Source organism: Peromyscus eremicus, chromosome 1, assembly GCF_949786415.1.
Source record: "Peromyscus eremicus chromosome 1, PerEre_H2_v1, whole genome shotgun sequence".
NCBI classification, from domain to species: Eukaryota; Metazoa; Chordata; class Mammalia; order Rodentia; family Cricetidae; genus Peromyscus; species Peromyscus eremicus.
This window is the reverse complement of record NC_081416.1, coordinates 21,516,945-21,531,563: the sequence shown is the minus strand read 5'-3', so window position 1 is coordinate 21,531,563 and position 14,619 is coordinate 21,516,945. Positions and strand designations below refer to the sequence as shown.

The following is a 14,619-nucleotide window of genomic DNA, read 5'->3' as shown; positions in this document are numbered from 1 at the left end:
TAGGATTAAAGGCGTGTGCTAACATTTTCTAGCCTAAGTATCTTGTGGCTTTTCTGTTCTCTGACCCCAGATAAGTTTATTAAGGTACACAATATTTTGGGGAACACAATACCACCATAGTCCAGTTCTAAAATCATACATCACATAAGACTAGTTTTGCTTCACATTGCATTCTATTCTTAGTCAAACCTGACCTCATTACCGGTTTCGCTCCCAGGGTCATGAAACTCCTGGGATGGTTGGCTCATTTCTGCACAGGGCAGGCTTCTAATGGCCACAGGCCTAGCCTTTCCCTCTGCGCTGTCCATCGGCACAAACTTGATGCCTCTCTGTCACTATAGCGGCAATCTGCTTTGTGACATTCTTGAAACTGCAAACAGAAACTGCCTTCAGCCACCATGCCACTCATCCCCTCAGCTAGTTTACCTGAGAATTTCTCTGTGAAAAATGACTTGCTTATTAAGCATTGAAAATCATAGACAAAACTGATGGGATCTCTTGCAGGCTTTCCTAGCTTCATTGAGAATTCCACCTGCAGAGGATGGCTTTGGAGAAGCAGACAGGGTTACCTAACCTCTAATGGACTCTCTCTGGGAGGTGGGGGAAGTCTGACGTGTTAGGTAGGATATTTCTCCTAACACTGGGGAGGAGGGGGTCCCTCTGCAGAGACTGGCTTGTGGACCCCAGCTTTTGCTCCAAGAAACTCACCATAGCAGTGCTGAATATTAAATAACTATGGATTTGCATATATATACATACATACACACACACACACATATATATGTATAAAGCTATGTTTTTTCACCTTGTTGGAATGTGCCACCTGGAGGAGGACAGTTGGGGACAGAGCAAAAGAGACTGTCCTGAGAGCAAGGATCACTGCAGTAACAGAAGAAATGAATGAAGATTACTTCCATTAAAAAGTATTTCCAAGTATCACTGAGCAAACTGAGAGGTTGCCTGCACTTTCTATCATTAGCAGGTGCTCTTTGCAAAATACTGCCTCAGTCCTCTTTATTGTAACTGTTCTTTCTATAACGTTCTAAGCAATTCCATTGTTTTTGTCAAAGGAAAAGTACTTTCTATCCAAAATTTCAAGACTTCTATGTGCATACACATAAGATTATATTGTAAAAAGTGTCTGCGAATTGTATTCATTTTCACAGGCCTCTTATAACAAATCACTATAATCCAAATGGCCTGAAGAAAGAGACTCATTGACCCCGTTCTTGAAGTCTGAAGTTAAAGTATAATCGAGCCCATGTTTCCTCTGAAACTGGAGGGATTCTGCCCTTGCCCTTGCTTGGCTTTTGCTGGTTTGGCAGTTGTCTTTAGCACCCCGTGGGTCATGAGTACACAGTTCCAGTCCCTCGTCTTCACATGGTGCTCTCTTCTGATGCCTCTTCACAGCCTTCTCGCTATGAATGGCTGCATGTACTCACAGCTTTTTCTTTCATAAGGAACAGGTCGCCTGGTAGCACCTACCTTACTGACCCCATCTTAACTTGACTCTGTCTGTAAAGGCCTTGAACACAATTCAACCCATAATTTAGTAGCCATGAAACTGACACATAAAAACATGCCATGCTGTGTACAGGAGAGTCTGTGAGTTGCTCTGACGCATTGTTTTGGGCATCACCATCTGGCGTTTTAAAATATATCAGGGCTACTATCTTATCCACTGATCAAATGTGTCCTCACTTGATTATTAGACTTAATTAGCTGCATATCCTTTTAGCACCATCTAGAGGACATTTCTGGACTGACCTAAGTCCTTGTGCAAGGCTGTTCACTATAGTATCTCTATCTTTGTGGTGGCTTAAATGAGAAATGTCCCCCATAGTCTCGGGCATCTAAATACTTGGTCCTCAGTTGGTGGCTCTGTTTGAGGAGGTTTTCATGGGATGTTAAGGGGGTTGGGGGAAGGGGTGGGTTTAAGAGAGGGAAAAGCCTCACCTATTTTTCATTTGTGCTCTTTGCTTCAGCTTGTGGTTGAGATGCTAGCGCTCAGCATCCTGCTCCAGCTGCCATGGCTGCTGCTTGCTGCCATGATGGACTCGTGTCCTTCCAGAACTATAAGCCAAATAAAACTCTTTCTTCTGTAAGTTGCCTTGGTCATGGTGTTTTATCACAGCAACAGAAAAGAGAACAATGGGACCCTTTGTATTCATCAACACCGGCTTACCTGCTTGTGTTCTCCAGGATATTTTCCTAGCACCTGGCTTTTCCATTTAGATTTATCATCTCATTTTCAAACCCATATGAAGTTTAGGCTGTGTCTAATAGATGCTCAGATCAAAGAGGGAATGATTATTTCTAATAAACAAAGCCAACAACACAATCTAGCAGAACTAGAAAGTCCGTTCCTGTATACCTCTCTCAAGGTTGGAGGCACACATAGAAAGATCTGTTCCACCCCTCCCCTTTGTCTGCCACTTGTTAACTTTAACACTTTATCTACACATTGTCAGTTTAACTAAAGCTGTGAGTGGTGGTGTATGCCTCTAATCCCAGTACTTGAAAGTCAGAGTCAGGTGGATCTCCGTGTGTTTGAGGCCAGCCTGGTCTACAGAGTTCCAGGATAGCCAGAGCTACATAGTGAGACCCTGTCTCAAAAAGAAAAAAAAAACAAAAACAAAAACCAGTTTAACTAAGACATAACTGTCAAGCATCAGCAGTAGACAGCCTGGCTACCCTCAGGTGCAGAGATTGAAGGGCCTAAATTCCCAGCAGCTCTGTTGTATCCAAGAGTACAGTTTTCTCAGTTTGAAAATACGGTGTTGTTTTCTTACATGACTGAAAATGCGTTACACCTGGTTCTTTTAAATACATTTATTTGGAGAACATTAGTAGCATAATAACTGAACCTCCCCAGCTATTACTTCATCAGGTCAGGCACTAGAACTGCTCATGTGAGCATCCTATGAAGGAGTGGATTTTACCACCTTAGCGGCGTTGTTCACCTTCCCCTTTGTTGCTGATTCATTCATATCCAGAAGATTTCTCAAAAGGAGAAATGGGGGAATGTCTGGAGCAGTGGTACTGATGTCTGTTTCTTTAGGAAACCTTCACAGCATATTTCAGTCTCGTGGAATCCTTGGTGTTATTATGACTGTCAATAAGAACCAGGGGGTTGTGCTGGTGGTTCTTGATGATGTCCACAACACTTCCAAAGTACTAGGGAAGCAAAACACAGGTGAATTAGTGTCTGTTAATGTTACTGCCATGCTCTGTACCTCTCATCGCCTCGATTTCTCAAGCTGTTCTCGGTTACTGGGTCTCAGCCGATCTTCTGCCCGGAAGTGTCCATCTAGTTTAACAAAGGCTGAGGCCTGCAGGGTGATAGGCTCTGTGTTTAGTAGACCAAAGCCACACGGACAGCTTCAATTAGAATACCTGCTTTAACAAGTTACCTCACCGATTAGGATGTAATGTTTTTAAAAGGTTTTGCTAAATGATTTAAAATATTTGCTTCCGAGTTGGGTGTGGTCGCACGCCTTTGGCCCTATCACTCTGGAGGCACAGACAAGGTGGTCCCTGAGGTCAGGCCAGCCTAGTCTACAGAGTGAATGCCAGAATAGCCACAAAGAAACCCTGTCTGGAAAATAATTAATTAGTTAATTAATTAAAAAACATTTCTTATTGTCAAACACAAAACTGCTATGTGATAGACTTCCCTACATCCCTCACAAAACACAAATTATCTGTAATGTTGCACAAGTCTTGACAATCTCCTGAAGGCCCATGTCCTAGCTCATGTCTCAACCTTCCTAATGCTGCAACCTTTTAATATAGTTCCTCATGTTGTGGTGACTCCCAACTATGAAATTATTTGCATTGCTACTTCATAACTGTAATTTTGCTGTTGCTAACTGTAATGTCAAAATCTGATATGCAGGATATCTGATACACAACCCCTATGAAAAAGTCCTTCATCCCCAAAAGGGTCACGACCCACAGGTTGAGACCGGCTATGCTAAAGGCAAGGTTCCCACAGTGCCACTACTGATAAGTTAGTGGAACCTTTAAGAAGCAGGTCTCATTGGAAGCCTTTACTTCTTTCTGGATGAGCCCTTGAGGACATTGTGGGACCCTGGTCCTTCCTTCTTCTTGTGAGCAATTTAACTCTGCCATGATGGACTGACTCACCCTGGCATCCAACACAGCAAGGCCAATCTACTATGGACTAAGACCTTCAAAATGAGCTGATATAAACCTTTTAACCTTTAGAAGTTGGTTATGATAGGTACTTTTGTTATAGTGATGGAAGCCAACTGAAACACAACGGATAGAATAAGTTACTCTTAGGATTCAGTACCAGGAAAACTGATTTCCTAGATAGCTTTATACTTTTGTTTTCTTTTCTGAATGAGAAAGGGGAGCTTTATGAACCCTCTTCTTTCTATCTACACTTGACTGCTTGTAAACTAGAGCAGACTTACTGACAGAGCAACAACGAGTTTCATGCTAGACTCTCACCATACCCATTAATCTTTCTATATTTGAATCATCCGTGTCTATACGTCTTGATTTAAGGATGTCAGAAAGTTTGTTTTGAAAAACAATCAAAGTTTTAAATGAAATACTAGATAAATATAACACAGACCATGAAATAAAATGGATTAAGTGTACAAAAGTTCACAGTCATCAAGTAAGTACATTTATCATTAAAAAAATTATTTATTTATTTATTATGTATACAGTGTTCTGTCTGCATATATGCCTACATGCCAGAAGAGGGCGCCAGATCTCATTATAGATGGTTGTGAGCCACCATGCTGTTGCTGGGAATTGAACTCAGGGCCTCTGGAAGAGCAGCCAGTGTTCTTAACCTCTGAGCCATCTCTCCAGTCCACATCTATCATTTTTAAAGTAATTGGTCTGCAACAGTTCCATGGTTCCATGGTTTATGGAATTGGCACCCATTGACTTTATTGTGTCCCTTAACCTCTTCAGTACAGATAGCCATCTGGTACCAAGCAAGTTAAAAGTTTTATTTATTGTTTGGATGACTTCCAAGATCTACATATTGAATAAAAATATAAAAATATATTCATAATACTGGACAACTTCTCAAATGAAATGCAGTTGTGTTTTAGATGGCCGGCCTTCTGAATGCTAGACTGTGGAGGAGAGGTAAGTGGTAGGGACTTTGAAAGGCTTCCACTTTTAGGCCCTCCTTCTCTGCAGCCACTTGGTGCTTTTGCAATTGCCAGTGGAATTCCTCTGTGAGAAATGCCATGGTATATTCATTTGGGGGGTGGGGGCGAGGAGAAGGCACAGAATGTTGTCAAGCCAGATACAGTCACAGATGTGTAAATGAAAGGGCTAGGAGATGAGCAAAACCAAGTTCTTTGATGCTGAATTCCAAGTTTAAAAAAATGTGTTCTGAACCTAAGAAACAGAGAAGAGAGCTGGAGAGATGGCTTGGCAGTTAAGAGCACCTCTTCCAGAGGACCCGGGTTCAATTCCCAGAACCCGCATGGCAGCTCACAACTGTCTGTAACTCCAGTTCCAGGGGACCTGACACTCATGGCACATTAAAAAAAGAAAGAAAGAAATAGAGAAAGAAAAGAAACAGAAGAGGATTTGAACTGAGTTGCAATCGAGATACAAAGCAGAGTTGAAGGACATTTGCGGTTTAAATAAAAGATGAATTGGTGATCATTTAGTTGCTGCTTTCCCTTAGTTCTCTTTATGTATGTTCATATTAATTCAGTGTATTTGAGATGTCCACATATGTACAGAAAATAACTGATTCAGTAACCCAACATCTCATGGACAATAAAATAGAGTAGACATTACAGCTATGAGATTACTATACTGTGCAAGCCATAACAACGGCATGAAAAGTTAATTAATTAACTAGTTATTTATTGACCCTCTCTATTATATTGTACACAAATAGAAGCAGAGAAACAGGGAGAAGGACTGGAAGGAGGTGGAGGAAGGGTCAGGATGTAACATGAGAGAAAAAGCAAAAAAAAAAAAAAAAAGCAGTTGAGAAACGATCATTAAAATATATGCATAGTTGACATTAAATAGCACAAAGCTCCATTTTCTCATTTTATGTTCAGTATATTGAAAACATTTTTCTTACAAATTATTTAAAGGAGATTTTTAGTTGATTTTCAGCATTTCCAGACACTATTTTCACACTCCTACACATGTTAGTCCAGAGGCTGGTTATTCGAGGTTGGGGCAAAGGTGCTGGCCTGTCAGGACAAGTAGAACTGAAGAATTCTTGTTGACCAGGGTGGCTTTTTCTCTTTTCTTTTTTAATCAAGGAAGCCCATAGCCTCTCTGAGAGTTCAAAGTTTATGTAAGAAAATTTCAGGACCTGTGAGTTAGGACAGCTCCCAGCTCCCCATTTTCTTGCCTCTTGTAAGTGAGCTAAACTCCTGAGGAGACTTGGAAATGAAGCCACTCTTGGGTCTGTCCTGTCAGCATTGACACCATCTCCTAACACTGATTATGATGAAATGACATTTTCAAAGAGGCTTTTAAGATAGTGTTTCCAGCAGCAGGGAAGTCTTGACTCCTTCAACCATCCAACCCTCTTTCATTGCCAGTGAAACTCTTGTGATAAACGCCACAATACATTCATTCTGTCTGTTCAGCACAGGGTGCTGTGAAGCCAAGTGCAATTGGAAACTACAGGGCTAGAAAATTAAATAAAACAGTTATTGAACTTTGTTAAATGACAATGCAATCCTGTTCTTGATTAGTGTTCTCAGATTCAAGAGTTTGTCTTTTCTAATTATCTGAGACTTCATTTAAAGCCACAAGCTATAAAAACCCTAGAAGAAAACACATGAGGAAAAAGTTAAGACATTGGATTTGGCAATGATTTCCTGATTGTGACATGAAGAATACAGGCACCAAAACCAAGATGCACCAATAAGAACATATCAGAGAACAAAACCAACAGTTAACAGGGAACCCAGGTAAGGAGGGAGAATATTTTCACACATTCCCAAACTCAGAGCTGGCAGTGATGGTGCACATTTTTAATCCCAGCATTTGGGAGGCAGAGGCAAGAGGATCTCTGAATTCAAGGCCAGCCTGGTTTACAGAGGGAATTCTAGGACAGTCAGGGATATATAGAGAAACTCTATCTCAAAAAATCAAAAACAAACAAAACAAAAACCCCCAAACTCAACAACAGCAAAAACTGCAATACTTGATTGGAAGGCGTACAAAGGACTTGAATAAATAGTTCTGCACTGGTGATATATAAGTGGCCAAAAAAACACATGAGAAGATGCTGAGTAACACTAATCATCAGAGGAATGTGAATGAGGTACCATGGCGCATCCATTTAAGTTACAAGTGTTGGTGGGATGGGAAGTTGAATGCTGTGTACTGTTCCAAAATGGTGCTGCATGTCAAGCTGCATACCTAAACATGATCAAGATGGTCTATGATAGTGTTTTGAAATGTGTGTCTTAACCACAGTTTTTAGAAAACAAAACAAAGAGTACACAAAGGCTATTTGGTTTGTTTTACAAATGCCATTATTTTGCCTATAACCATTCAACCAACAATTGAACTCATTCATTTAGCGTCCACTAAAGTAAGCCATTTTACTCCAGTTCTGTAAAGGCAAACAAGACATAGTCCCGGCCTCATCATTGGAGAAGACAGATGCATCAGCAATTATGATTTAAAAACAAAACAGTGCTGGGTTTGAAAAAGAAGTGGCTCTTTCTGAAAGTATCTTCAAAAAATGTTTGTTTTTCTTTTCTTGCCTTCCTTCTTCCATCCCTCCTTCCTTTCTACTTCCCTTCTTCCATTTTCAAAATTGAGGTAGGGCCTTACTTTATAGCCCAGGCTGGACTTGAACTCACAGTCTTCTAACCTCAGCCTCCCAAGTGTTGGCATTGCAAGTAGGTACCACCATGCTCACTCTTAAGTGACTCTTCCCTAGAACCTGGCTTGTGCTATTTTCTCTATTTAAACTGTTCTTTCCACCTTTTTTTCCTTTTCTTTCCTTCAACTTTCATTCCACAGATTCAAATTCAACCCATCATTCCAGATGAGAACACGTATTCCTTTCTGGACCATTTATAGATGTGGTGGTTTGAATAGTACCCACAGGCCCATACATTTGAACACTTAGTCATAAGGGAGTGGCACTATTTGAGAAGGATTAGGAGGTGTGAACTTGTTGGAGGAATTGTGTCACTGGCTTTAGGGATTCAAAAGCCCACACTAGGCTCAGTGTTGCTCTCTTTGCCTACAGATCAAGATACAGCTACTTCTCCAGCTCCATGTAGCCACCATGCTCCCCACCATAATAATAATGGACTAAACCTTTGAAACTTTAAGCAAGCCCCCAGGTAAATGCTTTCCTTTATAAGAGCTGTCTTGGTCATGTTGTCTTTTCACCATGACTGAACAGTGACAAAGATAATGGGTTATACTAACTCTTACTCCAAGATTCCTTTATTGGGAAAACCATGAAAACAGAAACATGCTGAGCTTTCATTTTGCTCCTAATTAAAGACATTTCTATTTGTTATCTAAGGTCTGTGTGAGTATTTTTTTCATTACATGAGCTCATCTTGGCCCAAATATTATAGTCTAATGTTTCAAATCAAGTCCTTCCCTGGTCACCTAACTTAGTGCCAGAGTTGAGTTTCTAGGCTTTGATTTTGGAGAGCTAGCCTAAGACCTTGACTATTACAACCTTAATTCAATTTGGTATTTCAGCTGTAAGTTTTCTTGAACTAATAAATTATATCATATTGCCCTTATTAATTATTATTAATAAGGTAGAAAGGGGATGAGGAGATGGCTCAGTAGATAAAACACCTGCTGTGCAACATAAAGATGGAGTTCAGATTCCCAGTGCCCATAAGATGCCAAGTGAGCATAGTGGCCTGCCTGTAATTCTAGTACTCAGAAGACAGAGCCAGGGGATCCCTGGAGCAAATAGCTAGCTAGAGTATCCATATTCAATCAAGAAACCCTACCTCAAACAATAATGTGGAGAGTGATCAAGAAAGACTCCCAAATATTAGCCTCGGGCTCCTACATACATGTACATGGACGTGCATGTGCACCCCACACACATGCACACTGTACACACAGACATATGTATTTTAAAAATTAAACAAAAGGCTGGGCAGTGGTGGTGCATGCCTTTAATTCCAGCACTTGGGAGGCAGAGACAGGCAGACCTCTGTGAGTTGGAGCCCAGCCTGGTCTACGGAGCGAATTCCAGGACAGGCTCCAAAGCTACAGAGAAACCTTGTCTCAACCACCCCCCACCAAAATAAATAAATAAAAAAAACAAAAGTACTAGTGTGTGTATATATATATATATATATATATATATATATATATATATATCACACTGGTTTTTTCCATAGGATATACCATTACACAGTGTGCATCATATACTACACTACTACATAATATAGCATTTCAAAACATTGCATTTTATTTTATTTTTTACTTCTGACATATATACAACCTTAAGACCAAGTACTTTTCTGTTCTTTTCCTTTATCTCTGGCACCTAATTGAGCATGGTGCCACCATGTTCAAAACATAGATGTAGAGCTGAGTTAGAAAGAAGTTACCAGCCGGCTACAGTGATACCTTCCTCAGATCCCACATTCAGGAGGATTATGAGTTCAAGGCCAGCTTGGGTAGGGAGTTTCAGGCCCACCCAGGCTACATATTATAACTTTGTCTCAAAATAAATAAGCAAATACATAAATACATAAACAAATAGAGAAAGAATAATTACTAACCTCTTCACCATTTTTCTTCTTTCCCAAAGCATATTGTTTGGTTGCTTCAATAAACCGTACAGGGATATTATATACTCGCTTATTAAAGAATGCAACTAGTGTATATGGCTGCTTAGAATCATGGCCAGAGCTCTTCCGAATAAGAAATGATCCATCCTGTTTAATAAAAGTAAAGTACAGTGATAGTATTATTTATGTTTCTGGAAGCTAGAAATCAGTATGTGAAGAATATTTTATTATTTTCAAATATTAATTATTTAACTCCATGTTTTTGTTGCTGATTAAAATTTGTTTTTATTATTTTTCAAGAATACTGTTCTTGAGTAAAATCAATGCCAGAATTTAATGTGTTTCCTGAGGTATTATGCTCATTGGGAATTAGAAATACGTAAAAGGACACAGTAAGATCAAACCTACAGTCTCTTGAGCTAGGAGCCATGTTTGCCTGTTCCCTTAAGTAAAAGTCTAATATGTTCTGTGTGAACTGTGAGGAGAAAGCAGAAGCTGGGGATTCAAGCTGTTAACTGAAGAAAATGCTCACCTCAACAGACTTACGTTAAAGTCGAAAAACTTTAACAGAATATTCCAATTTGTATTAAATATTTTATTAAGATAGTTTAGAATCACAAATTTTGAAAAGTTATGAGCAAAACTTGGCCAAAAAGACAGGAAGAAGAAATGCGACAGTGATTAGCTTTAGGAAAGAATTTGAAAAAAAAAAAAAAAGAAAAAAGAAAAGGAAAAAAAAGTCTATCTCAGAAACATAGGAACAAAATTTACAAGAACTCTCGGGACTAAGTGAACTACAATAGAGATTTAATGTGTGACCCGAAGCCATGGAGACAGCCACGACATTTAAAATGGAGTGCAGCAGTGTTGGCCAGATAGTGATGACCAATGAGAAGTGACATGGAGGCCTGAGACATCTCTGAACAGCCTGCAGCTGACTGTCCTGACTCCAGAGAACGTGGAGTCGCCCAGGGCTCACTGAGACAGCGCAGATGGCGAGCCTCAGTGACTGTGACTGATGTCAAGGCAAAGCTGTGACTGGCCTATACAAACAGTTTGTGACTGGTCCAGAACACACCCTCTCCTGGACCCTGTCTCTCTCCAGGGCCACCTTCCCTGGTGTGCAGCATTGGGCCCCCCAAAAAGGTGGTCATTTTTTCCCTAAGTAGTGTGGACTGAACAAGAAAGAAGCACAAACTGAGGAAAACCTCAACCTGTTGGAGACAGCCCTAGAAGGCCTTCTGCTCTACCCACAATTTCCATCTAGGCAGAGCAAAGGAACCCTCACCAACTGATTGATGACACTTTGACAGGGATTTGGGCTTTTGAAAAATGGGAGAGCAGAGGGAGTCTTGCATTGTCCCATCTGTCCCCCATGCTGAGCTCTCAAAAATATACCCCCAGGTAGTTTCTGCTGCCTTTATCCAGATCTTGGATACCATGAGTTGGTTCAAAATAGCCTATCCCCGCCAGCCCCCAGCTCCAAGGCGGCGCCCCTGCAGCATCAGGGCTTTCTCAAACCTCCCCTGCCTCCCACTTCTCTCCATTGTTTGAGGGGCAGTGGAGCCCACAGAACCTTGAGATTAAAGGTAAATGGGAAGGAGCTGGAAGAACAAATAGGGAAGTAGCCCTGTGCCTACACCCCTGTACCTAAACCCCTGCACCTACACATCTGCAGTCACTTAGTTAGATTTATGATGTGCTCCATAGTGTGGGATTTTTAGATATCCAAACCTTGTTGGATCTGTGCAGGGCCTCTTCAGCGGATTTGCGGTCACAGGCGCCAGCATACCAGGGCTTACCATGAAGTTCAGCCTCCTGTGAGACAGAGGCATTGTGAAGCATGAGTTGGTCCTCAAAGTCTGTGAGAATTTAGGTGAGGTGCTTAAATGGCCAGTTTTGCAAAACCAAGTCAGGGGCAATAATCTGCATCTTCACCACTGTTAAAATGACTTTGGTGTTTCCTTTGGTCAACCACAAGGCTTCTATGGCTAACTTATTCCCATTTGGCATTTGCTGCTAAATTTAGTTCTAAAACATAAGTGGACCTCACTAGGTTCCTCAACCATTTTTCCTCCTGAATGAATTATATACTCTTTTCTCACTGTGCTCTTATTCTTGATGCTTTATAGAGTGCTTCATAATTTCAGTGTGTTCACATGTGTGTAGGGGTGTGTGCATGCGTGCATTTGCACAAGCAGGGGTGCACATGTGCCAGACATCAACATTTGATGTTGCTCCTAGGAGCTGTCTACTTTGGTTTTTGAGTTAGCATCTCTCACTGGGCTCAAAGATTAAGCTGGGCTAGCTGGCCAGCCCACCCCAGGGATCTCTGTTTCTGTCTCACCAGTGCTGGGATTACAACCACACAGCATCACACCCCTTTTTCATTTTGTTTTCTTGTTCTGTTTGTTGGTTCTGGAGATGAAATTCAAATCCTCATGTTTGTGTGGCAAGCACTTCACCAACTAAACAATTTCCTCAGCTCCTAATTGCCAGTGTTTCAATATTATTATCTTACTCGATTTTGACAAATAAGGATATTTATTCGCTTATCATCTTCACATTTTTACATCAGCTCAGAGAGACTTATCCAAGAGCACACAGGGTCCTTTCTCTGTCTTTTTATGCTGTTCTTTTTAATATAGGCTGTAACATCATAAGCTTCTACAGGTCTATTCTGAGGAAATTATAAAGTTTAAATAAAATCTATGTGAGAGGAATAACAACAAAAACAACACATTCCCTCAAAAGAAGCACTAATTGTTTTTCAGGGTGTCTGGAATAGAAGTGAGAAGAAATGGGGCAGGTCTTTCTTAGTCACTGAAAACAACAGGACATACTGTATCCACCAGGCCAACTTAGTTACAATCCAGACTCCATGTTGAGCCTTACTCCAAATTGTCTTCTCCGAAGACATGCCCTTTCCCAAAGTTCACTGGAAACAGTCCGATAACATCAAACTCACACCATACCTGGTCTGCAAAAGTGGAATTAGATGAAAAGCTAGGTAGTGGCCCATCTACAGCTGGGCTTCCCCCTTCTGGAAACCCTGAAAGAGATTTGAAAATTCCATTAATCTTTACTAGTTTCTGTGCAGTTACAGTGCCTATGCCTCACTATGGAGCTGGCACAGTGGGCCACGCACAGAACTGAAAAATCCTTAGGACAGTGCTACTCAGAGGTGGCCTCAGGACCCCTTGAAATCCCCAAGATCATTCCAGACCTTTGAGAGGTCTTTGCTTTTTTGGCAAATACCTATCTTTGAAAAACCTAGGTTTTCTTCTTGTCTTTCAACAAGAAAAGTATAGCAACTGACTTTTAGCTCTAGACACATAAAAGTTCTGTTAAGTTGGATCTGGTAATTTAGGCTGTAATACCAGCTACTAGGAAACTGAGGCAGGGGGATCACAAGTTTAAGGCCAGCCTGGGCTACACAGTAAGACCCTGTCTCAGAAGTAAGTAAGATTTGCAGAATGTAATCCAGTGCACTCTATACACACTCACACACAAATATGCATACACAAACAAACACCAAGACGCACAAACACATACACACACATACACACACACACACACGCACACACACACACACACACAAACATCTTGGAATAGTTTTCATATAAATATTTATGTTAGTGTATAATGATTTCATGTAATTTTTAAATGGATTATTTGACAGTTTTTGTTTTTTAAACTTTGATAATAAGCAATCTCTTCACACTCCACTTTGAGACTTACACAACACATAAAGCAAGGGAGTAGTCAGCCACACACCTACTGCTCTAACCTACAGCTTTAAAAATGGTCTGGTTGCTGAATATATTATCTTTTTTGTTAACTTATTTAATTATTTCTATTTTATTATGCAGGGTCATTTTCATGAACACATATAAAGTATTTTGGGCATATCTCCTCCAAATTCCTTCATCAACAGCTTTAATTTATAATAAACATATTACCAGTAGGAAGAAATGTTTAAACAAAAATTATTTGGGTCTTCAGTGAATTTTAAAAGTATTAAAAATGGTCTCAAGGTGAAATTGCTTGAGAATCCTTGAATTAATGCAAAAACTCCCTCAAGTTTATAATCTGACTATAGAAACACATGAAACAGAAAACATTCAGCTGCTTGCTTGCCTGCCTGCCTGCCTTCCTTTCTTCCTTTCTTCCTTCCTTCCTTCCTTCCTTCCTTCCTCCCCTCCTTCCTTCCTCCTTCCCTCCCTTCCTCTCTTCCTTCATCTCTCTTTCTTCCATTCTTGTATGCCTGATGTGGATCTAGGCACTGGGAAATATATATATATATATATATATATATATATATATATATATATGAACAAAACAGGAAAATGTTCTGTCTTCTTGACCTTGGACTTCCAAGGGTTGAGCAATCAAGACATAAGCAACTCTATGCCTGCAGCATTGAGAGTCACACTGTTCTTGAGAACAATGAACCAGAAGGCGGCTTCACAGAGGTGGCTTCAGAACAGGTGGGAGCACACTCCCAGATACAGCAATACAGTTGAGAGGGTGGTCAGACTTCCCCAGGGAGCCTAGAAACCCTGCTGGCTGGTTTCTGAGGGTCACAGCCAGGCGAGCACCCAAGCCTGACAGACACTTTTAGAATCATGAATATGTGCTGGGACGTCTCTGTTTTCAACGTTTTGTCTTTGCCCCACTTTTTGTGGCAGGACCTTGGGGAACATCATCTCAGAAGAACCTTTCCCAGATCACCCCATCTAAGAGGACAGTCCTCACCGTCCCCGCCAGTCTCTACCGCCCGCCCACCCCACCCCACCTAGCTGTTTTCTTTCACGGCGCTTTGAGGTTGCCTAATGCGAGACTG

The 14,619-nt window shown here is 40.8% G+C and overlaps 1 protein-coding gene across 2 annotated transcripts in view; it reads right to left on the bottom strand.

Moving 5' to 3' along the window:
* Positions 1 to 2,977: 2,977 nt before the first annotated feature.
* Positions 2,978 to 14,619, bottom strand: part of Blnk (B cell linker) — a 72,754-nt gene continuing 61,112 nt past the window's right edge. For both annotated transcript variants that reach the window (XM_059258203.1, XM_059258195.1), the window contains 4 exons: positions 12,749 to 12,825; positions 11,508 to 11,591; positions 9,765 to 9,920; positions 2,978 to 3,177 (listed from right to left, as the gene is read on the bottom strand). In XM_059258203.1, coding sequence (XP_059114186.1) covers positions 3,058 to 3,177; positions 9,765 to 9,920; positions 11,508 to 11,591; positions 12,749 to 12,825 — 437 coding nt within the window. In that variant the 3' untranslated portion in view covers positions 2,978 to 3,057. The remainder of the gene's footprint in view (positions 3,178 to 9,764; positions 9,921 to 11,507; positions 11,592 to 12,748; positions 12,826 to 14,619) is intronic.